Source organism: Schistocerca americana, chromosome 1 (assembly GCF_021461395.2).
Source record: "Schistocerca americana isolate TAMUIC-IGC-003095 chromosome 1, iqSchAmer2.1, whole genome shotgun sequence".
In the NCBI taxonomy this organism is placed as follows: domain Eukaryota; kingdom Metazoa; phylum Arthropoda; class Insecta; order Orthoptera; family Acrididae; genus Schistocerca; species Schistocerca americana.
The window spans coordinates 387,066,583-387,090,378 of NC_060119.1; the positions used below are offsets into that span (position 1 = coordinate 387,066,583).

Here is a 23,796-nt window from a genome sequence, read left to right on the forward strand (position 1 = left end):
AATAATGTGTGCATGAAGTTAAAAAAAATCATAGCAGGACACTAACAACAGCAAGAGAAATAATTTTACTAGAGATGGTCAGAATTTAGACTAATGTGTTAACCAAATTTCATAACAAACAAACAACACTTCTCACGATAAAAGTCACCACTCCCCAAAAATTAAATGAAGGACGGTTGTAAAGGAGGCTAACTCCAGCAGGTTTTAGCTCTATTTTTTAACAATCTTAAGAAATATCTACTAATTATCATTTCTGCCCTTTGCGAGTAGTGCTCTACCAACTGTCAATCCAAGAATGCCTCAACGAATAACTGGAAACAACTTGTCACAAGCTTCTCCTGTTCAGTCACAGGTATCATACTATTCAATTTTTAATAATATTATGAAAAGGAAATTTGCTACTCACCATACAGTGGAGATGCTGAATTGCAGATAGGCACAGCAAAAAGACTGTCACAAATAAAGCTTTCGATCAGTAAGGCACACTCATGCAAATGCAACTCACCCAGACGTGACTGCTGTTGTCATGTGTGTGTGTGTGTGTGTGTGTGTGTGTGTGTGGTCAATTTTTGATGGAGACCTTAGTGGCCGAAAACTTTATTTGTGACAGTATTTTTGTTGTGCCTATCTGCGATTCAGCATCTCCACTACATGGTGAGTAGCAAGTTTCCTTTTAATAATACTGTTCCACTTCATCTTGAATTTCCCATTGTTCAATTTTTAAACACAACAAAGTGGCACATGGGGCATATGCAATGACACACTGATCAGTAGACATTAATGGACACAGCACGTTTAAACCAATATTTTACAAGGACTCAACTGATTAGTGTAACAATGCACGTTACTAGTGATGTTTTTTGTGTCTAATTTTTTTCCACAAAGACATTTGTTTCTTTTTTTTTCCCAGCTTTATCACAATGTCACATCTCTACATTGACACAATGAAGTTGATTACTCAGCAATACTAACATTTACAACTTACACAAACATTTTTTGTGAAAGAAAAGAGAACGATTATTTTGTGGAAAACACTATTCTCTCCATCAGTGCTGAATTAGCTATAATTAGTTTTACAGTTTACTGTTCCTTTTAAAACAGATAATTTCTCACCAAAGAAATTCCATCAGCAATGACATGTGCATCACATTAGAAACTCAATAAGCCATCTATAGTACGACAGTTAATATGAAGAAGCATCCTCTTATTATTCTTCCACAAAACAATGCCACATAGCATGGTACAACTCACAAGTGAACTTACGAAGAGAAATTTACTCAATCTGCATAATGCTTTCACTGCCACTTACTGTCATATACACAACACTGCATGAAAGTTAATAATGATCACAGTATAGAATCCCAATATCTGCTTGTGTAATGTGAACTAGTCCATAGATTTCTATAACAGCTTTTTACACTCACACTATTAAAACTTGAATTCTTTATATTTCTTGGCTTGTTTATTGTCCTGATGTTGCTGTCTTTGTTTCCTCTTATTCTGAAAATATGAAACATACGAACATTATACATACATATAAAATACAACACTTGTACAAAATGCTTTATTGCTTTATTGCCAATGTAATCACCAAGTCAGTACGTGAACAGACGAATCGCAAACAATATGAAAATAAACAGCCTGTTTCGGTTGTATAGCGAACTGTGCACATAAAAACAATTAAGCAGAATAAAAGCAAATAAAATATACCTTCTGCCTCGCAACATGGTCGGCAAGCATGTCTGAAAGATCTTCCTTTTGCAGCTGCGACTGCTGCTCTCTGATTTGCTGTTCATACCGCACAGCCATAGCTTCAGTATCCACCAAGTCAAGCTCAGAGGGATCCAAAGCCAATTCCACTGTGCCAGGACCTTCATGGCGTCTTGGTGCTTGTCCTCCAGGAGGTGGTTGAGCACCGGCACCAGTCATGTCATAGATATGTGTTGAGGCCATCATTGCTCCACCTACACGCTCCACACGTTTCTCAGGAAGCACCTGGTATAGCACAGGTGTTTCACCCCTGAATAAGAAACAAACCATAACATTGCTTATCTCTATGAAGTGAAATTCTAAGTACTTGCTGATAGAAAGACGTAAAAGTAGAAAGTCTATTGAGGGGACCCCAACTGCTGTGAGGGCAAAGGGAGGCAAAGATGAAGAGAGAAATTGGACATCAAGTAGAGTACATAGGTACATATAATAAAGTGTAAGTTAACATTGAAAAATAAAATTAAAGAATTGGCACTAAATAATAATTAACACTGAAAAAGGTTTATTAGAAACAGTTCAAATTGTAATTATATGTAATCAAGTTATTTCAGTTAACAGACTGGGTTTAGGTTGTTCAAAAACACCAAAAAGGGGGAAATGCCCAAAACTGAATTTGATTTACTGACTCAAAACTTCAAGAGCTACAGCGTGGTTATAATAATGCTTTCACTATTTGAAAGGGACCCCATGAAAAATGAGTGATTGTATGACAATGAAATATTATGGAAACATTTGTAAGGACATGTGGAACAGAAATGAAGACTAAACCACTGATACAAGTACATTTTAATTTCCACACTGCGTACCATGTTTACATTCCAGGTTACAATAATTTTTGGTGCTACTGGCCATCTGCCTCTCTCAGGAGCAGTTCTCAAATTGCCAACTAATTTTAACCACAGATCATGTCCTTCAACGCCAGGACAGAAAAAGAGAACCTCTCCATATACCTTTGATGTGTTGGTACTTGCAGAGAGCAACAGCACTATTGCTGTTGTACTGATAAAACAGCACCTTGTCCAGACTCGTGTTGACTGTCTGAGACTGTAATGCAGAATGATGCACGAGTTTCAACCCTATGTTGTCGCACCAGTACTGCAGTGTAATGGTCAAGTCATGACATTAACACTATTAACAACACAAATCTCTCAGCACACAATCTGAACATCATTCCGATTAAGTTGGGTATGCATACGGAAAAGTTTTCCAGCTACACTGACACAAATAATGAGAGTTTAATTATAATCACCTCGTATGTAAAAATGTATAAAACATGAATGAGCATTACATTTAGATCTGGTGAATCTAAAACTGCATGTACAAGTTTTAGCAGAGGTAACTGTCACTGCCTGATGTGGATTGAGGCAACTGTTGATCTGGTAGAAGTCAAGGGTATAAATTGTTGCCAAATGCTTGAAGGCCACATTCACTCTGACTAGCAAAATTGTGAGGGAGCAAGATTCTAGGTTTGCATTATTTTCATTTTTAATAATGCCTCCAATCCGACACTTGAAGGAATATTACAGCCCACTGTATTCCAGTGTAGAGAAATTTCAATGGAATATCTGCGCACACAAAAACATTAATATTACCTGTAACTGTTACAACGCAAATGTAACAGTGCTCAGAGTTATCGTTTCTGGAATTTCTGCAAGTGTGTAAAATCATAGGTTTGCATTGAGTCCATCAGATACACTGCAGGAAAACAATATTAATCTGTACATTTTAAAAAAGTTCTGTCAAAATTGTAGTAGATCACTGAAAATATTTGCATATTTAATTAAAACTGTAATTATACTATTATACATCAATCACTATGGATGTGAGGCTGTGTGCAAAAGTGAGTAATTCTGAAATTCTAGATGTTGATTTCAAACCAAAAAGTGTGAATTTGTTGTATGTAGTGGGGCTGTCACTATGAATTGATGCAGTATTAGGTGCGAGCCCATGAATTATATATCAGATACTAAACATTATTCATAAACTGAAAGATAATATGGAGTACTTGTAAGACTGTAATTTAATTGTGTACAGTGTTATTCACTGACAACCAATGTAAGAGTTTACACATGATTTTTAAGTCTTTGCATTTTTAAAATATGAGCAAAGACATTAACTGGAGAAACTTGTGGAAATTTAAGTGATATGTGCACCCTCCACATCTGTTTTCAAAGAGAAACAGATGATCTTTGATGCATTATTCCTCATTGCTATTATTCATAACAAATGCAGCTGACTTCTCAGCAACACTAACTGTTCAAGCACAAATGTGTTTTGGTGCTTTATTCCGCAGTAGTGTCATTTACCATGACAACAGCAAGTTCTCTTGCCAATGTAGCTCATTTTCAGCACGGTGAAATTGTTTGTATTGGACGTAATATTTGGAAAACTTTTATGGAACACCCTTACATATTTTATCAAACTTTTACTCATGTCACAGTAATATAAATGTATTTTTTTATGTCTTTAACTTTGCTCTGTACCCTCATGACAGTTCCCATTTCAATTTATTGTTCATAGTATTGTTTTCTGCTATTTTATACTCATTGGTTACTGCAATCTGCTTCAATTTCATAATTTATTTATCTGTATTCCCCAATAATTGGCAAGTGAGTAGATTTAGCAACTGTGAGAGAGAACAGTTGCTGCCATGGAGAATGGTGACACTGAAGAATAACAAATCAATGAACATCTGTATGTTCTATAGAAACTACAGTTATAAAGGTATCTCAATTATTTTACTTTTCACGGATTTCTATGCTCGTATTTAATAAAAATTTTAACAACTTCTTTTTAAAGTTTTGTATGTAATCTGTTATATGGATTGTCAATGATTAAGCCTTTACACTATCACACTGGCCAAAATCAGCAAGGTTTTGCAACCCACAGTGACTATTTTATAACCATAACTATCAAAAAAATCAGCAACTGCCTCAAGTTGCTACAGGCAGTTACAAGTACTTCTGTAAGGTTGGTTTTGTTGGACCATTATCTCAGGCTGCATCTATTAATTTTTGGAAGTTTTGAATCTGTAATTTCAAATATGGATCTACTTATTCTAACAGCCTAAACTGAGTCTTATGATGGTTTTTAGCTAAAGTGATAGCTCACTGCAAATAACTGTTGCCGTTCACAATGTCTTAAGACTTGAGATTGTGGTTCCTACAGGTAACTTGACTAATATGATAACAAAGGCACAAATATGAAATAACTTTAGCACACACTCTTGCTTTTTGTAGACAATGCTCTTAATTACTAAGTTATTTACAAATGATTCACAACCAAAGTCAAAGCTTTTAATCTGTTGGTACATATATCCTGGGGAAACCAATGTTGCTGAGATGCACACAAAAAATCTGAGGTCTATTTGATGCCAGTTAACAGTTATAGCAATTGTGTGAGGAGATGAGGTCATGACACAGGTCTTCGTTCAGGAGGTGTAAGAGTTCAAATCTTACTTGACTGATTAGATTTACATTTCCCAGTTTTTCCAAAATATTTTAAGCAAGAAGAAGAATGAAGATTGGGTTATGCCCCTTTGATATCGAGGACATGAGAGATTGAGCACAAGCATGGATTGTGTCAAGGATGGGGAACGAAATTGGCTGACACTCCCGGAATTTGCCCGGAGTGATTTATGGAAATCATGGAAAACCTAAATCGAATGGCCGGACACACGTTTGAACCACTGTCCTCCCAATGAGAGTGCAGTAGGCTAACCACTGTGCCACCTTGCTTGGTCCCTTCAAGCAAATGAAGATGGTTAATTTGAAAGGGACATAGTCAGTCTTATCTCCACTGCTGTTCAACATGAGCTAGAGTTCACTGTCTAATGGCTTCATTATCAATGGGACAATATATCATAATATGCCTTCCTCCAATTTTTTTTGTATAAATGATCAATGAACAGAAAATCATGCAATGCTAGACTCCTGTATGTCTCCACTTTTACAGCAGTTTACTGCTCCAATACATACAAATATTATATCAAACATTTTTAAAGCAAATTGACATTGTTAAATGATAAAAAAAAGTGTAGTGCCTCAGCATTATATGTATCACTTTCAGAGACAAGGACAGGGAATGTATGTCACATAGGTTGCTCTGCGCATTAAAAGAAAATTCATTTGAGGCAACTACAAAATTACGAGACAGAATGGCTTGCTAGTACCTACCTTCAGGCAGTGAAATTTGTAAAACGTGCGACAGACATACAATAATATAAGAAACTATCCTAGCTTTCAGAACAATTATTTACTTTCTCAGGGAGGAAAGAGAGATGTTGAGGAAAATTAAAAAGGAAGTGCAAGTCACTCGCATCCTCACAACGGATGGAAGGCTCTCAGCCTTGACTCCAAGTGATCTAAATTTTGTTTTTAACCTTCCCCAATCTATATCTCATTTACCCCCATGGAAGGGACCAACAGTTGCAAAAGCTAGGACAGTTTCTTGTACTTTCAAGTATGTTATCCATAGTACTAAGAATTTCACCTCCTGAAGACTGTAATGGCCAGTCATCCTGTCTCACAACTGTACATAGTTGGACCTGTAACAAGAAACAGAGTTCAAAAGCTGAGCCACAATCTTCAGCTCTCTGTTTCTGGATTTATTGACTGTTCAATGCTTCTCTTATATAATGACTGAATCTCTTTTTGGCTGATTCTCTTTTCTTAAAACATTACTCCGTATTTCATTATTGAGGGAGCAATCAACATTGGTGAAAAATCCAAAAATGGAATTTACTAAGTATACTGGAATGAACTGTAGCCTGCAGTGTTAATTTGTCTTGTATACATGTTTTATATGGCTACTAAATCTGATTTTGGGACAAAAATTGTATTTTGGAACAAAAATTGTGGTAGCACGCAGTGCACCCAGTGGTAGATGACGATCATCACATCATTTGGTGCACCTTATGTGCACAATGTCCTCTTCATATATGCAGCGATACAAACTGTTTTAGAGACAAACTGATGTCAACATAAATGATCCTATGTAGGTTTTTCTCATGTATTTTGATGATGTCACTCATCTTCATTATAACATTTAGGTTGGGACTTTTTAAAATTTCATAATGGCACCACTGGGCCTTGAAACAGAGTACATTTCACTGCAAAGTAGCTGATGAAGCATGGTACTCCTCCCAGAAGTTTCAGTACTGTCTATGTCTATTACTTTTAGGACAGGAAGCATATGAAAATTTTATGTAGCATGCAGTTTAAAGAAATCTGTATATTACCCTTCCATTTCACTTTCTATTTTTCTTTTCCTGAGTTCAATGATCTCAGGTGTTTCAAGGCCAGCAGGTATTGATGTTATGCCAGAAGGAGTGATAAGACCTTCAGCTGGTGTAACAAGCCCAGTTTCATCTTCTTTCTGCCGTTCTTCCTCGTCTTCATCTTCGTCTTCGTCTTCACTTTCTTCCTCAGATTCAGATTCCAATTCTCCCCATGTTGTTCGATCAATTTCTTCTTCATCATTATTTGCCTGCAAAATGATAGGTATTCTTTATTATTTGCCTGCAATGAGAAATTTATTAACACTCTAGTTGGTGCGCCTATATATAAAGTTCAACAAATCACAAATAACATTGTCTTGTACCGTTCCACTGTTGTTACAAATGTTCAAATGTGTTTGAAATCTTATGGGACTTAACTGCTAAGGTCATCAGTCCCTAAGCTTACACACTACTTAACCTAAATTATCCTAAGGACAAACACACACACCCATGCCTGAGGGAGGACTCTAAGCCCCTGCGGGATCAGCCGCACAGTCCATGACTGCAGCACCTTAGACAGCTCGGCTAATCCCGCGCGGCCCACTGTTGTTACACAATTGCGAGCCTGTACCTATTCCTTCATTATCGCTTCAGCTAACATAGTGATATGTTTTGCTGTCATATATCCGAGTGAGCAGCAGTACCATAAACAGTTAGCTAGGTGAGAAAAAATTTATGATCCGGGCAAGAAAATGACCCAGATTCCAAGCTAGCAGTGCAATCCCACAATGTGGCAGGTGTTGGCAAGATAATCAGCAACTGATTAAGTGGTTGGCTGGGATCTGATGCAACTGCGCAGTATAATGCTTTGAGTGGGTTATTACTGCGGGGTAACACCTGTATATGCAGCAACAGAGTGACAAAATGAATATTTATTTTATTATTATTAGTGCATGGAATAGTGATTTACCTCACATAATGCAAGATTATTTTTTCATTGGTTAATTATACTAATGGCAAACCGTGATTTTGCTCAAACACATTTTTGTTGGTAACAAAGAAAGCTATTAAAAAAAAATAAAAAAAAATAAAAATAAAAAATAAAATAAAAAAAAGGGGGGGCATGTCAGCTTGAGATAGTGCAGAAATACTAGCAAATAATATATAGAATGACATCTTGCAATAAATATACTTGATGAATGAATAATGGAACCTCATCTTCTGATTAGAGATTTTTTATGCATTTACAATACTTTTAAGGGCCCAATGGCACATTAAAAGATACTTATATAAAGTTTTAAGCTACAGCCTTCGTAAATAAAAACTAAACACACACCATTCATGCACACAAGCAAGCACATCTCATGTACACATGACCCTCAACTCCAGTGTCTTGGGCTGGAATGCAACTATCATGTGGGATGCAAGCAGCAATATGGAGGGGGCGGGGAAGGGAAAGGAATAGTAGTGTACGACTGGGGAGGGGGGGGGGGGGGGAGATGAACACTGTCTGGTGGAATGTGCAGGGCCAACAGGGGCAGAGTCAGGAGATGGTAGGGCAGGGAGATGAGGAAAACAGGAGATGATTGGGGAAAGATGGGGGGAGTGAATTGGCAGGAGTCGGCAAACAGAGAGTGTGGGAGACAAGAATCAGGAGGAGATGAAGGACAGTGGGGGCAGTATGTTACCATAGGTTGAGGCCGGGAAAATTACAGGAGTGGAGAATGTGTTGTAAGGATAACTCCATCTGCACAATTCAGAAAAGCTGGTGGTGGAGGGGAGGATCCAGATGGCTCGGGTAGTGAAGCAGCCATTGAAATGAAGCACATTATGTTCAGCTGCATGTTATGTAACACACTGGTCTACTTTGCTCTTGGCTGCAGTTTGGTGGTGTCTGTTCATCCTGGTAGACAGCTGGCTGGTAATCATACCAATATAAAAAGATGTGCAATAACTGGAGGAGAGCTGGTAAAGGACATGGCTGCTTTCACAGGTGGTCTGGTCCCTGATGGTGTAGGTTACGCTTCCGATAGGACTGGAATAGGAAGTGCTGGCTGGGTGGACTGGACAAGTCATGCACCTGTGTCTTCCACAAGGATATGATACTTGTGGCAAGAAGTTGGGATGAGAGTGGCACATGGACAGACTCTAATGTTGTGGGAGTTGAGTAGGCAACGGAACAGCACTGAGGAATGGCAAGTATGTCGGATACGATGTCCCTCAGTTCAGGGCATGGTGACAGGTATCAAAGCCCTGGAAAAGGATGTGTTTCAGTTATTTCAGCCCAGGGTGTTACTGGGTGACAAAGAGGGCATTCCTTTGTGGTTGGTTCTTGGGGGATGGTGGGAAGATTGAAGGTCTGAGGGTGGGGGATATCTAACAAAGCACAATCTTCTGTGCAGAGAGCAGTTTGGTTTCAGGCCTAACAAAAGTACACAGACAGCTATAGCTCAATTTACAAATGTTGTTCTTCAAGAACTACATAAAGGGAACGAGGTAACAGGCATCTTCCTAGACTTCACCAAAGCTTTTGATACAGTCGACCACACAATCCTGCTAAACAAACTGGATGCACTCGGCATAAGAAGAGTAGCAAACAGATGGTTTCACTCGTACCTGAAAAACAGGGTGCAACAGGTAGAAATCTCTCAAACTAACAACAATCACACTATAAAATACCTCTCCGATCCAGAGTATATTAACATTGGAGTCCCTCAAGGAAGTGTGCTTGGTTCGATACTCTTTCTGAAATATGAACGTCACTCCAAAAGAAATGCACACTATTTTTTTTAAAATCCATCTTTTATTCTACATGTTTGAAAGTTTTACAGTGCATAGATACATCCTATAGGAACAATATTTTCATTTCTCCACATAATTTCCATCCCTCTCAACTGCCTTACGCCATCTTGGAACCAGAGCCTGTATACCTGCACAGTAAAATTCTGGATCAACCTGTTGGAGCCACTGTTTGGCAGCGTGCACAAGGGAGTCATCATCTTCAAACCTTGTTCCGTGAAGAGTGTCTTTCAGTTTCCCAAAGAGATGATAGTCACATGGTGCAAGGTCAGGACTGTAAGGCGGGTGGTTCCACTGTTGTCCATCCGAGTTTTGTGATCGCTTCCATGGTTTTTTGACTGATATGTGGCCGTGCATTGTTGTGCAACAGCAAAACATCCTGCTTTTGCCGATGTGGTCGAACACGACTCAGTCGAGCTTGAACTTTCTTCAGTGTCGTCACATATGCATCAGAATTTATGGTGGTTCCACTTGGCATCATGTCCACAAGCAAGAGTCCTTGAGAATTGAAAAACTTTTCCAGCAGAAGGCGTAGTTTTGAATTTTTTTTTTTCCTTGGGTGAATTTTCATGATGCCACTCCGTTGATTGCCTCTTCGTCTCTGGTGAAACATGATGGAGTCATGTTTCATCACCTGTCACAATTCTTCCAAGAAATTCATCTCCACCATTCTCGTACTGTTCCAAAAGTTCGCTCCATACTGTTTTTCTTGTTTCTTTGTGAGCCACTGTCAACATCCTGGGAACCCACCTGGCATAAACCTTTTTTAACGCCAACACTTTCAGTATTCTGCAAACACTTCCTTCCCCTATCCGAACGTAGCATGACAATTCGTTCACTGTGATGCGTCTGTAAGCAGTCACCAATTCGTTAACTCTCTGCACATTGTCTGGAGTGTGTGCAGTACGAGGCCTGCCGCTGTGAGGACAATCCTCAATGTTGCCCGCTTTCATCACGTAACCTGCTTGCCCACCAACTAACTGTACTGCGATTGACAGCAGCATCTCCATACACATTTTTCAACCTCTTGTGCATGTTTCCCACCGTCTCGTTTTCACAGCACATGAATTGTATGACAGCACGTTGCTTCTGACGAATGCCAAGTGTAGCAGCCATCTTGAAGACATGTTGTGACGGTGCCACTCACGGCAACAGGATGAACTAAGTTTGAAAACAAGCGGGAAGGATTTATTTACACACTGCAAAACTTTCACACATGCAGAGTGAAAACTCTATTTTTACAAAAATTGTGTGCATTTCTTTTGGAGCAACCCTCGTATATCAATGATTTACCGAAGAGTATTAAACTTGGTGAAATGGTGCTATTTGCTGATGACAGTAACATCCTACTCAATGATGCATCACAAAACATACTAAACAATAAAGCTGAAGAAACACTTAAGCAAGTGTGCAACTGGATAGATAACAGCAAACTTACTTTAAATGTAAACAAAACCAAAAGTATCAGCTTCCACGCCAATAAAAAATCCAATGGTAACTCTATAAAAGTGAAAGATGAAAACATAGAATGTCTTAAAAACAAATTTCTGGGATGTATATTGATGCTCAACTAAAAAGGACTGAACATATTAATGCCCTTGGAAAGCCAATAGCATCAGCATGCTATGCCCTTAGAATAATAAAATCGGTGTGTAGTAACTCATCCACCAGAGCAACTTACATTGCACATGTGCACTCAATCATTTGTTACGGAGTAATCTTTTGGGAAACAAATACTCAGAATATGCAAACAATCTTCAAACTACAAAAAAGGGCCACCCAAATTATGACAAATAATAACAAGAGAATGCACTGCACCGAGTTGTTTAAATCTATGGGAATCCTGACTGTTCCCGATGAATACATTTTTCTAACAGTGATTCACATAAAGAAAATCATCAATCAGTACCCAACAAACAGTTCTCTACACGAACATGAAACCAGGTCAAGTCACCGCCTACATCTGAGCAGAAAAAAACAAAACGAAAACACAGAATAATGTACTATACAATGGACTTAAACTATTCAACAAACTTCCACAGAATATAAAAGACAGAAGCGAAACACATGCCTTCAGACATAGCCTAAAAAGTTATTTGTTAGAAAAGTGTTTTTATTCTGTCAAAGATTACCTGGAAAGTGGGTAAAATTTTGTCAACAATGTGACTGATTAAGTACTGTAGGTAGGGGCTTTCTTTCGTACGTTCAATACCAGAGTGGTACATCAGGAATAATCATGAAACACAGTAAGACAAATAATAGAAGTTTATATTTAGGTGATGCAATTGTACTTTTATATACCCTTGTCACTGAATCATATATAAGTATTTATTGACAATGTTGACAATGTATTTGTTGACATGTTAACAATGTGACTGATTAAGTACTGTAACCAGGGGCTTTCTTTAGTATGTTCAATAACAGAGTGGTACATGATGTATAATCATGAAACACAGTAAAACAAATAATTGTAGTTTATATTTAGGAAACGCAACTGTACTTTTATATACCCTTGTGTCTGTATCATTTATACATGGTGTTACAAAAAGGTACGGCCGAACTTTCAGGAAACATTCCTCACACACAAAGAAAGAAAATATGTTATGTGGACATGTGTCAGGAAACGCTTACTTTCCATGTTAGAGCTCATTTTATTACTTCTCTCCAAATCACATTAATCATGGAATGGAAACACACAGCAACAGAACATACCAGCGTGACTTCAAACACTTTGTTACAGGAAATGTTCAAAATGTCCTCCGTTAGCGAGGATACATGCATCCACCCTCCGTCGCATGGAATCCCTGAAGCGCTGATGCAGCCCTGGAGAATGGCATATTGTATCACAGCCATCCACAATACGAGCACAAAGAGTCTCTACATTTGGTACCGGGGTTGCGTAGACAAGAGCTTTCAAATGCCCCCATAAATGAAAGTCAAGAGGGTTGAGGTCAGGAGAGCGTGGAGGCCATGGAATTGGTCCGCCTCTACCAATCCATCGGTTACCGAATCTGTTGCTGAGAAGCGTACGAACACTTCGACTGAAATGTGCAGGAGCTCCATTGTGCATGAACCACATGTTGTGTCGTACTTGTAAAGGCACATGTTCTAGCAGCACAGGTAGAGTATCCCGTATGAAATCATGATAATGTGCTCCATTGAGCGTAGGTGGAAGAACATGGGGCCCAATCAAGACATCACCAACAATGCCTGCCCAACGTTCACAGAAAATCTGTGTTGATGACGTGATTGCACAATTGCGTGTGGATTCTCGTCAGCCCACACATGTTGATTGTGAAAATTTACAATTTGATCACATTGGAATGAAGCCTCATCCGTAAAGAGAACATTTGCACTGAAATGAGGATTGACACATTGTTGGATGAACCATTCACAGAAGTGTACCCATGGAGGCCAATCAGCTGCTGATAGTGCCTGCACACGCTGTACATGGTACGGAAACAACTGGTTCTCCCATGGCACTCTCCATACAGTGACATGGTCAACGTTACCTTGTACAGCAGCAACTCCTCTGACGCTGACATTAGGGTTATCGTCAACTGCACGAAGAATTGCCTCGTCCATTGCAGGTGTCCTCGTCGTTCTAGGTCTTCCCCAGTCACGAGTCATAGGCTGGAATGTTCCGTGCTCCCTAAGACGCCGATCAATTGCTTCGAACGTCTTCCTGTTGGGACACCTTCGTTCTGGAAATCTGTCTCGATACAAATGCACCACACCACGGCTATTGCCCCATGCTAATCCATACATCAAATGGGCATCTACCAACTCCACATTTGTACACATTGCACTGACTGCAAAACCACGTTCGTGATGAACACTAACCTGTTGATGCTAAGTACTGATGTGCTTGATGCTAGTACTGTAGAGCAATGAGTCGCATGTCAACACAAGCACCGAAGTCAGCATTACCTTCCTTCAATTGGGCCAACTGGCGGTGAATCGAGGAAGTACAGCACATACTGACGAAACTAAAATGAGCTCTAACATGGAAATTAAGTGTTTCAGGACACATGTCCACATAACATCTTTTCTTTATTTGTGTGTGAGGAATGTTTCCTGAAAGTTTGGCTGTACCTTTTTGTAACACCCTGTATATGTATTTGTTGACAACATCCATACAATCTATATTGTCTACGGATGGATAGAAAAAATAAATAAAATAAATGGCATGGGAGATCTGTTTGCAGACTAGGTCTGGGGGGATAGTGCCTGCCTGTGAAGGTCTTGGAGAGACCCTCAGCATACTCAGCGAGGGCATTCTTGTCACTGCGTATACACTGTCCCCAGGTGGCCAGGCTGCATGGAAGGGATCTTCTGGTGTGAAAGGGATGACAGTTGTCAACTTGCAGGTACTTCCAGTGGTTGGTGGTTTAATGTGAACAGAGGTGTGGATGGAGCCATCAGAGAGTAACAGGTTGGTGTAGGAGAGTGCAGTGTTGGTGCCCATGACTACCACCGATTTGTTTGCATTCCTCTCCTTCAAAGGATAAGTAGTTATGGGTGAGGGCAAAGTTAGCAAGGTGTATAAGGAATGAGGCAGTGGGTTTGGAGTCCGAGGGACTTTTCAATAGAAGTAAGACCATGGACATGAGGGAAGTCAGTGTATAGAGAGCTGGTGGCAACATTGACAAGTAGGGATCCAGGAGGTAAAGGGGTGGAGATGCTGGAAAGTCGGCGAAGGAAATGGCTGGTGCGTCTGACATGGGAGGGTACATTATGGGCAATCAGTTGGAGGTGCTGGTCAATGAAGGCCGAAATTCTTTCAGTGGGGAAACAATAACCAACCACAATGGGGCGTTCAGGATCGTTGGGTTTGTGGATTTTGAGGAGCATGTATAAGGTGGGTTTGTGGGGTGTCATAGGGGTGAGAAGGGAAATGGATTCAGGGGAGATGTTCTGGCAAGGGTCTAAGGCTTTAAGCAGGGATTGGAAGCTGTGGTGGACTTCTGGGATGGGATCACTCTGGCAGAGTCTTAGGTGGAGAAGTCAGATAATTGGCAGTGGCCTTCTGCCAGGAAGTCACTGTGATTCATAACAGCAGTGGTGGAACCTTCATCTGCATGTAGGATAATTACGTCAGGATTAGTTTTGAGGTTGCGTATGGCTATTCTTTCTTCTACCGAATGGTTGGTGTTCGAAGGAAGGGACCTGGAGAAGGATGTGAGGCTAAGATGGAGGGAAGGAATTCCTGGACCAGCAGGTGGTTAAGTGTGTGTGTGTGGGGGGGGGGGGGGGAGGGGGGGGGTACTGCCGGATGGTGGTATCAACTGTAAGAGGCAGGGTTCAATGATGGAATTACGTTGGTTTTGGTTGGAGAGATTGGCAGCAAAGAAGTACTTCCATTGCAGGGAATGGGAGAATGAGAGCAGGTCTATGACAAGTACAGCATGGTTAAATTTGGATGTACAACTAAAGGTGCAGCCTTTGGATAGGACTCGAACTTCTTTGGAGTGAGGGTTTTGATGGAAAGGTTAACAGTATTACAGGAATGTTTTGGCTCTAGATTTGATGGAGAGCTGATAGGAAGTTTTGGCATGTTGAAAAGGTCAGCTAGGCATGGTTTAGGTATACTGATGCCTCTACTTTACAGTCTTTTTCTTCTTCTTATTTATCCCAGCTTCATGAGATCTCTTGTGAAGAGACACGATACAACAAGTTCCGTAGCGGTGTAGGACAATCAATGAAGTTACACAACAGTTAATAATTTAACTTTTGAAACTGCCAGTTTATTGGCATTTATGGAAAGAAAAACACAACCCACCAGAATAGACAAGAGTACTAATGCGCTGCTTCCTGGACTCGGGTAGGTGCGCCGGCCCCAGATCGAATCCGCCCGGCGGCTTAATGATGGAGGCCAGTGTGCCTGCCGGCCTGGATGTAGTTTTTAGGCGGTCTTCCACATCCCACTAGGTGAATACCGGCTTGGTCCCCACATCTCGCCTCAGTTACACGGCTCACAGACATCTGAACACATTCGCACTATTCCATGGATTACACTAGACACTGACAGTTGGGATACACTACTTCCGTCCCGGGGTGGCGGTAGGAAGGGCATCTGGCCAGCCCTTCAATTAACCTTGCCAAATCCGATTAACCATGCCGACTCTGCGTCATTGCGGGAAAAAGGCACAAGCAAAAGAAAAGAAAGATGGAAAGAAAAACACTCTCATACCCTCATACAGTCAGCAAACTTCATGTAACATTTTGTGTGTGTAATGGGCCTTACTACATCACAAATTGTTCTAATGAATTAATTAAGCTGCTTTACAGTGTTGCTAGGGAATGTAATCAACAAGGTGATATGTGTCTCAATTAAAACTGGACCTTGATATTTTGAATAAATTTTCGGTTCATTTTTTGTCAAAATCAGCACTTGTCTCAAAATTAATTTCCAACTACGTGCATTAAGTCCAAACGCATTTGTAACTATTGTACGCGGTTTACTGGACAGCTCAATCATGCACTGGCATGTAATGTATTTCTAATCGAGCGAGCAAGTTTCAGTTTTCCCTAATGGGCTAAATGACTCTTTTGTAATAATGTTTACTGGATTTACTCTCCATTCAGGTCAAGATCACAAAATAAAATTCACCAAATAGGTCAGTGAACTGTACACATGCACTTTTAGCACTCTAAGTGATAACTTGTATCAGAGTAAAAGCTGCACATAAATTCACACTTTTTTTATGCATACAAAATTCAAAACACCTTTACATTAAACAAATAAATTATGGCATGTAATTACTAATTAACATTTCCAATTCTGAATAAACTTCAAGAACCTGTATTTCATAATCAATAAAATTTTATCACCTGAGAGAAATTATTAGTTTGCTAAAATGGATTCAGATTACAGTCAACTCGAGTCTGGGTGATGACATCACGAATCGACACTTGCTTGGAATGAACGAAATACCTGAACTGAAAAATACTGTGCGTTGAGTAATTTACTGACTTTTACAACAAATTTGGTGCCCCTTGCATTGCTACATAGGGGGGGACATGGAGGAAACTGTGGGCAGGGTAGGGATTGTATAGTGGTGCATCGAGACAACAGTAGGATGTCAGCAGGTTGGATAACTTATGGAGGTGGTGTCTGGAATGCTTCTCCAGGTGCTGGAGAGCAAGGGACTCAGTTTCTGAAATGTGATGTATGGAGTACAGATTGCACAGCAGTAGTATCTAGCGGGAGGAGCAGAGGTGGTTTTCAGATGCCAGTGCCATAAAGACGTGTTTTTGCAGTAGCAGGTTTGTGAGGGCCAGCAATTGGCAGAATCTGAAAAGATACAGGTCATTGCGAAAGGAGAGGTGGGATCCAGAGAAAGGAATCTTTATGGTTAGGCCGCTTGGGGGGGTTCCACAGTTTAGACAGCATTTCAGAAATGGGATGTGGGACTAGGCTTTAGCCAGGGAAAGGGATACTTTTCTGAACTGGGGGAGAAAGATGGACCACAGATCCAAACAAATGAAGGGCACTAAGTTTCCTGCTTTGCTATCCAATGACAATAAAAATCTCCTGACCTCCATTAATATTATATAAATGTTTCTATAAACTAATCCTGAAGAATTGCTATGTTCAGAAGTTGAGACAAATTTGGCAAAAGATATTTTCATGAATGATTTTCTATCCAGAAATACTAACTATCTGCCTGTACGCAATTACTAATGCAGTGCAACAGTGGGAGAAAGTACATCACTATCTTTATGCATTCAGTGTGTATCATCTTCCATTGAAGAAGCAACACAGCCTATATACAAAATCAAAATTAAATGGAAACATACAGATAGAATCAAAAGTAGTATCCATTCAATAAACCCAGAACACACTTGAAAATGTAAATAAATCGCACAATAATTTTTTGTTTCTTTAGACTTATGTCTCCCCATGAACCTTGCCATTGGTGGGGAGGCTCGCATGCCTCAGCGAAACAGATAGCCATACCGTAAGTACAACCACAGTAGCTTCAGTAGTTGCAAGGGGCAACAGCCTGGATAACTGATATGCTTTGTAACATCTATCAATACAGCCTTGTTGTGTTGGTACTGCAAACGACTGAATGCAAGGGGAATCATGGCCATAATCTTTCCCAAGGGCATGCAGCTTTACTGTATGGTTAAATGATGATGGTGTCCCCTTCGGTAAAGTATTCCAGAGATAAAATAGTCCCCCATCCAGATCTCTGGGTTGGGACTGCGCACAAGGACGTCGTTATCAGGAGAAACAAAACTGGCATCCTACGGATCGCAGCATGGAATGTCAGATCCCTTAATTGGGCAGGTAGAGCATAAAATTTTAAAAGCAAAATGGATAGGTTAAAGTTAGAATTAGTGGGAATTAGTGAAGTTCACTGGCAGGAGGAACAAGACTTCTGGTCAGATGAATACAGGGTTATAAATACAAAATCAAATAAGGGCAATGCAAGAGTAGGTAAAATAATCATAATAATAATAATAATAATAATGAACATATTATTGTAGTCAAAATAAATGCAAAGCCCACGCCTACCACAGTAGTACAAGTTCATATGCCAACTAGCTCTGCAGATGATGAAGAGATTGAAGAAATGTATGATGCAATAAAAGAAATTATTCAGATAGTTAAGGGAGATGAAAATTTAGTAGTCATAGGGGACTGGAATTCGATTGTAGGAAAATGGAGGGAAGGAAAAGAAGTAGGTGAATATGGAATGGGGGTAAGGAATGAAAGAGGAAGCTGCCTGGTACAATTCTGCACAGAGCATAACTTAATCAAAGCTATCACTTGGTGTAAGAATCATGAAAGAAGGTTGTATATCTGGAAGAGGCCTGCAGACACTGGAAGGTTCTTGATAGATTATATAATGGTAAGAAAGAGATTTAGGAACCAGGCTTTAAATTATAAGACATTGCCAGGAGCAGATGTGGACTCTGACCACAATTTATTGCTTATTAACTGTAAATTAAAACAGAAAAACTGCAAAACAGTAGGAATTTAAGGAGATGGGACCTGGATATAGTGAAAGAACTAGAGGTTGTAGGGAGTTTCAGAGAAAGCATTAAGGAACAATTGAAAAGAACAGGGGAAAGAAATATACTAGAAGAAAAATGGGTAGCTTTGAGAGATGAAATAGTGAAGGAAACAGAGGATCAAGTAGGTAAAAAGACGAGGGCTAGTAGAAATCCTAGGGTAACAGAAGAGGTACTGAATTTAATTGATGAAAGGAGAAAATATAAAAATGCAGTAAAGGAAGCAGGTGAAAAAGAATACAAACAAATTTGACCTCTAAAAAGTGAGATCAGCAGTAAGTGCAAAATGGCTGCTAAGCAGTGATGGCTAGAGGACAAATGTAAGGATGTAGAAGCATATATCACTAGAGGTAAGATAGATACGGCCTGTATGAATATCAAGAGCTCAGATGGAAAACCAGTCCTAAGCAAAGAAGGGAAAGCAGAGAGTATATAGAGGGTCTATATAAGGGCAATGTACTTGAGGGCAATATTATGGAAATGGAAGAGGACTTAGATGAAGATGAAATGGGAGATATGATACTGTGTGAAGTATTTGACACAGCGCTGAAAGACCTTAGTCAAAACAAGGTCCAGGAGTAGACAACATTCCATTAGAACTACTGATAGCATTGGGAAAGCCAGCCATAAAAAAAATCTCCCATCTGGTGAGCAAGATGTATGAGACAGGTGAAATACCCTCAGACTTCAACACGAATATAATAATGCCAATCCCAAATAAAGCTGGTTTTGATAGGAGTGAAAATTACCGAACTGTCAATTTAATAAGTCATAGTTGAAAAATACAAACTTGAATTCTCTACAAACAAATGGAAAAACTAGTAGAAGCCAATCTCGGGGAAGATCAGTTTGGACTCTGTAGAAATGTTGGAACACAAGAGGCAATACTGACCCTACGACATGTCTTAGAAGATAGGTTAAGGACAGGCAAACCTATGTTTATAGCATCTGTAGACTTAGAGAAAGCTTTTGACAATGTTGATTGGAATACTCTCTTTCACATTCTGAAGATGACAAGTGTAAAATTTGTCGTCAAGAATCGGAGGAGTCCTCGGAAGATATGGAACTGTGTTTTTCAACCATCTGCACAAGTGAGAAACCTGCTGGGTTCGGTTAAGGATGATCCTGGCCAGAGGAAATGTGGTGTGTACAAGATTCCTTGTCAGTGTGGGGCAGCATATATAGGTCAGACATGCCGCACAGTACAAGAACGCTGCGATGAACATCAGCGTCACACACACCTTCGTCAATTGGAAAATTCGGCAATTGCGGAACACTGTCTGAATACAGGACATCATATGATTTATGAAAACACGGAAGCTTTATCCCTGGCATCATCTTTCTGGGATTGCGTCATTAAGGAAGCAATACATACCTGTACAGCTGATAATCTCATCAACAAGGATAAGGGATTTCAACTGAGCAAGGCCTGGAACACTGCAGTGGCTGCTATTAAATCACAATGCGAAAATCAAGGTTCTTCGATAACAGGCCCGTCATAACATCGGCCTAGTACGACCATTGGTGAATAACGTCTGGCCCCACTGTTGACAAACGCAGCGTACAGCGCACACACAGGAGAGTCTCTCTGCGATTTTCGGCAGAGGGAGTTTGAATATGGCAAATGACTGTGCATGCGTGATTTCCTCGGCTGCGCATTCTTCGCGCTCGTGTTCCGGAAACGGGGCGTTGACATGCGGAGACCGTCAGTTGTACCTAGCCACCAGCAAAGTTGAACCACCTGAAGATGTTGGACAGTTTTTCCGAGGAAATATTGCGGAATTTGCACAATGTGATCCGGCGGCAAACCCGTGAAGACTATTTATAACAAATACTACTAAAATACCACTCCAATGAAGAATGACCTGCTTCATTAATGTTAAAATTACATATAGATTACTACTAATTATAATAAAATGTATGTTAAATATTCTCTAATTACCCTTATTAGCATAAACTGCAAGGAAAAAGCCTATTTAAATAATTTTTGAAATACTGGTATAAATATGCTCCTCTCAAATTATGCATAGAGCCATTAAACAAGTTATAATAGTACGATAATCTAGTTTTTTTGCAGTCAAATTCTTGGCTAAATGCTTCACAGTTTTCTAATCTTGTCAGATTTGTTAGTACACTTACGCTTTCAAGGACTTCCTCTGTTGCCATCATCAGTAGCTATCTGTTACATTAATGATGCAGTAAACAGCAGGCAATATGTAGTTGGTCAAATTATGTCAGAGATGTTGAAAAGTTGACTACACAAACAAATTTGACTTTGTCATAAATCCAAGAAACATTTATCCAAATTGTGGTAGAGCTGTCATGAGTGAGTTCTTTAGAGCCATTATAACGTTGTTAATAATAGCAAGTGATGTGCAGCATTTTTGGACTATGAATAAAGCATTTGTAATCATCTGTCGAAGAGTTGTGTGGCAGCAAATTAATATTTTGTTGAACTATAGCTGTTCGAATGTGTTAGGTGTCAGATAATCACTCGCCGATGAGTTTATTACTGAATAAATGCCAGTAAAAGGCAAAGGTTCTGGAACACTGACTTTACTACTTATGAAAATCTTCACACTGATCAACAGGTACATAAAAGGTTGAAACCTGTGGGTTTTCATTTTTATTTTAACAGTGCCCTTCTTTGGAGCTATTTCAAATAACACACACACACACACACACACACACACACACACACACACACACACACAGAGAGAGAGAGAGAGAGAGAGAGAGAGAGAGAGAGAGATGAAATGAAAGTGTTGGGATGCGGAGTGGGTAGATCACAAAGATGAAACTGTGAGAGTAGGTTGATGCAGCAAACAGAAGGCACAAAGACAGACGACAGGTGAGGACATAGGCGTGCAATAAGAGTTAGAGGAGATTATGGTCAAATGGCTGGTAGGATCAAAGCATGTCACGAGGACAGTTACCATCTATGTGATTCGGAGAAGCTGATACTGGGGGAGAAAATCCGAATACCATGGGTTGTGAAGCAAACACTGAAGCCAAGTACGTTGTACTCTGCAGTAGGCTGCACTACTTGGCAGTCAGCTTTGCTCTTGGTTACAATTTGGCAGTCTTCATACTTTTGATTGAAAACTGATTGGTTGTCACACCCACATAGAAAGCTGCGCAAAATTTACAGCTAAGTTGGTATTTGAGATTACCACTTTCTGAAGCCAGCTTTTATCCATTGGCAGAGTCGTATGGAAGATGATATGACTAAGTTTTCAGTAAGTTAAATTACTCTTTATATCTTTATATCTCATCCTCACCGAAGGCCAGCTACACACTTCCATCCACACCAAACCTATTAAGAAACAACAATACTCACATTTTGACAGTTCTCATCCATTCCATGTCATACGTTCCCTCCTATTCAGCCTTGGCATTCGAGGCAAACATATTTGTTTAGATAAAGACTCTTTACAGCAATAAACTACCACTCTCATTTCAGCCTTCACTGGATGTAGTTATCCCTGCAGCCTGGTTCACAAGCAGATTTCCCATGCCATAACAGCCAATTCTGGTACTGCTGATCCCTCCAAAAAGCAACTTCAGAGCACATCACTTGTCACCCAGTATTATTCTGGCGTTGAATGTATCAAATCAGCTACTTCAACAAGGCCATTACTTCCTAAAATCATGCCCATCCATTCTGTCTGAGATTTTGTACACCACACTTGGAATACCTTTTCGTCACCCTCCCAATCTCTGCAACAACCTACCCTAAGGCTTCTAACCCTGTGCCTGTTACTGCTGCATTACTTACCCTATGCACCCTCCTACCACCACCTATTCCAGCCTTGTAACTGGCAAAACATATACTATCAAAGGGAGAGGCACCTGTGAAATGACACGCCATACATCAGCTGTTATGCAAACACTGTTCGGCCTTTTGCATCGGCATGACTACCATCCAGTTATAAGTCAGGATGAATGGGCACAGGCAGAGGGTGTATACAGGCAACACATAATATCCCCTTGTCAGGTTACCTTCCATTCAGAAGGCTGTTGCACGCAGCGACTGTTATTGACTTGTAAATAATAGATTTCAGCTATCAGTCCTCCTTTTTAAATTTTATTGGCAGATCTAGATTTGATCCACAGTTCATTGAACTGTGGATGAAGCCCGACCAACAGGCATTACATGCATTGATCAAAAATGATAGTGCACTGAGAATGGCTAGTTTCTAGTTGAAACCTAGATCTGCCAATAAAATTCAAAAAGGACGACTGATAGCTGAAATCCATTATTTACATAATATCCCGTTGCAGAGCGAGTTCTACAATGTGACATTCATGACCTTGGTGCCTGTTTCACCACAAGCACCATCTGAATTCTTCTTCCACACAACAGTTTCGCAGAACTCCACAGATGGGAACTAGCACACGTCCTTAGTTCTCACCACCCACCTGATATTAATTTACATTAATTTCTTCCGTCTCTGCATTTATTCAGAATAACTACTCCTTTCTTCACTTCATTTTAGTACCCTACATCTTTCATATTCTGACTCTTCTCCCCCCCCCCCCCCTCCCCCCACCTCTGTTACATACAATGCACTTAACTTCTCAGTCTTATTAACTTGTGCATGATGTTTTAGTAGCAATCCCTGTCTTGCATATTACCCTGTCTTCCACCTCTAAGCTCTCAGGTTTTCAAATCTCGCCCAGTGCAGTCCCCAACAATCAGTCTTTCCTTCTCATCCTGTCCAGTAAGTCTCCCCTGACCCGGGGTTCTGGGTGACTTTTTTGAACTGTACCCCTTTCCCTAAACCCCTTCAATCTCTTTCCTTCACCTCTCTCCCTTCCCCTTCAACTCTTCCGCCAGACGAAGGAGCCACTGCCCCCAAAAGCTTGTAATAGTTAAGTCCTTTTGTGTGAGTGTTCCCCTGTCGCTACTTGGTGAGTAGATTTTTATCTATCTGTTTATATTATATTATCAATAATTGTTTACTTTGGTTTTTATATCT

General features: G+C 40.0%; 1 protein-coding gene across 1 annotated transcript in view; it reads right to left on the minus strand.

Annotated features, from left to right (window-relative positions):
* Positions 1–1,187: 1,187 nt before the first annotated feature.
* The window catches only part of LOC124601606 (splicing factor 3B subunit 2), a 99,831-nt gene continuing 77,222 nt past the window's right edge, over positions 1,188–23,796 (minus strand). Inside the window, exons 10-12 of the mRNA XM_047136257.1 lie at positions 7,010–7,257; positions 1,711–2,020; positions 1,188–1,500 (exon numbers count right to left, since the gene is read on the minus strand). Coding sequence (XP_046992213.1) covers positions 1,429–1,500; positions 1,711–2,020; positions 7,010–7,257 — 630 coding nt within the window. The 3' untranslated portion in view covers positions 1,188–1,428. The remainder of the gene's footprint in view (positions 1,501–1,710; positions 2,021–7,009; positions 7,258–23,796) is intronic.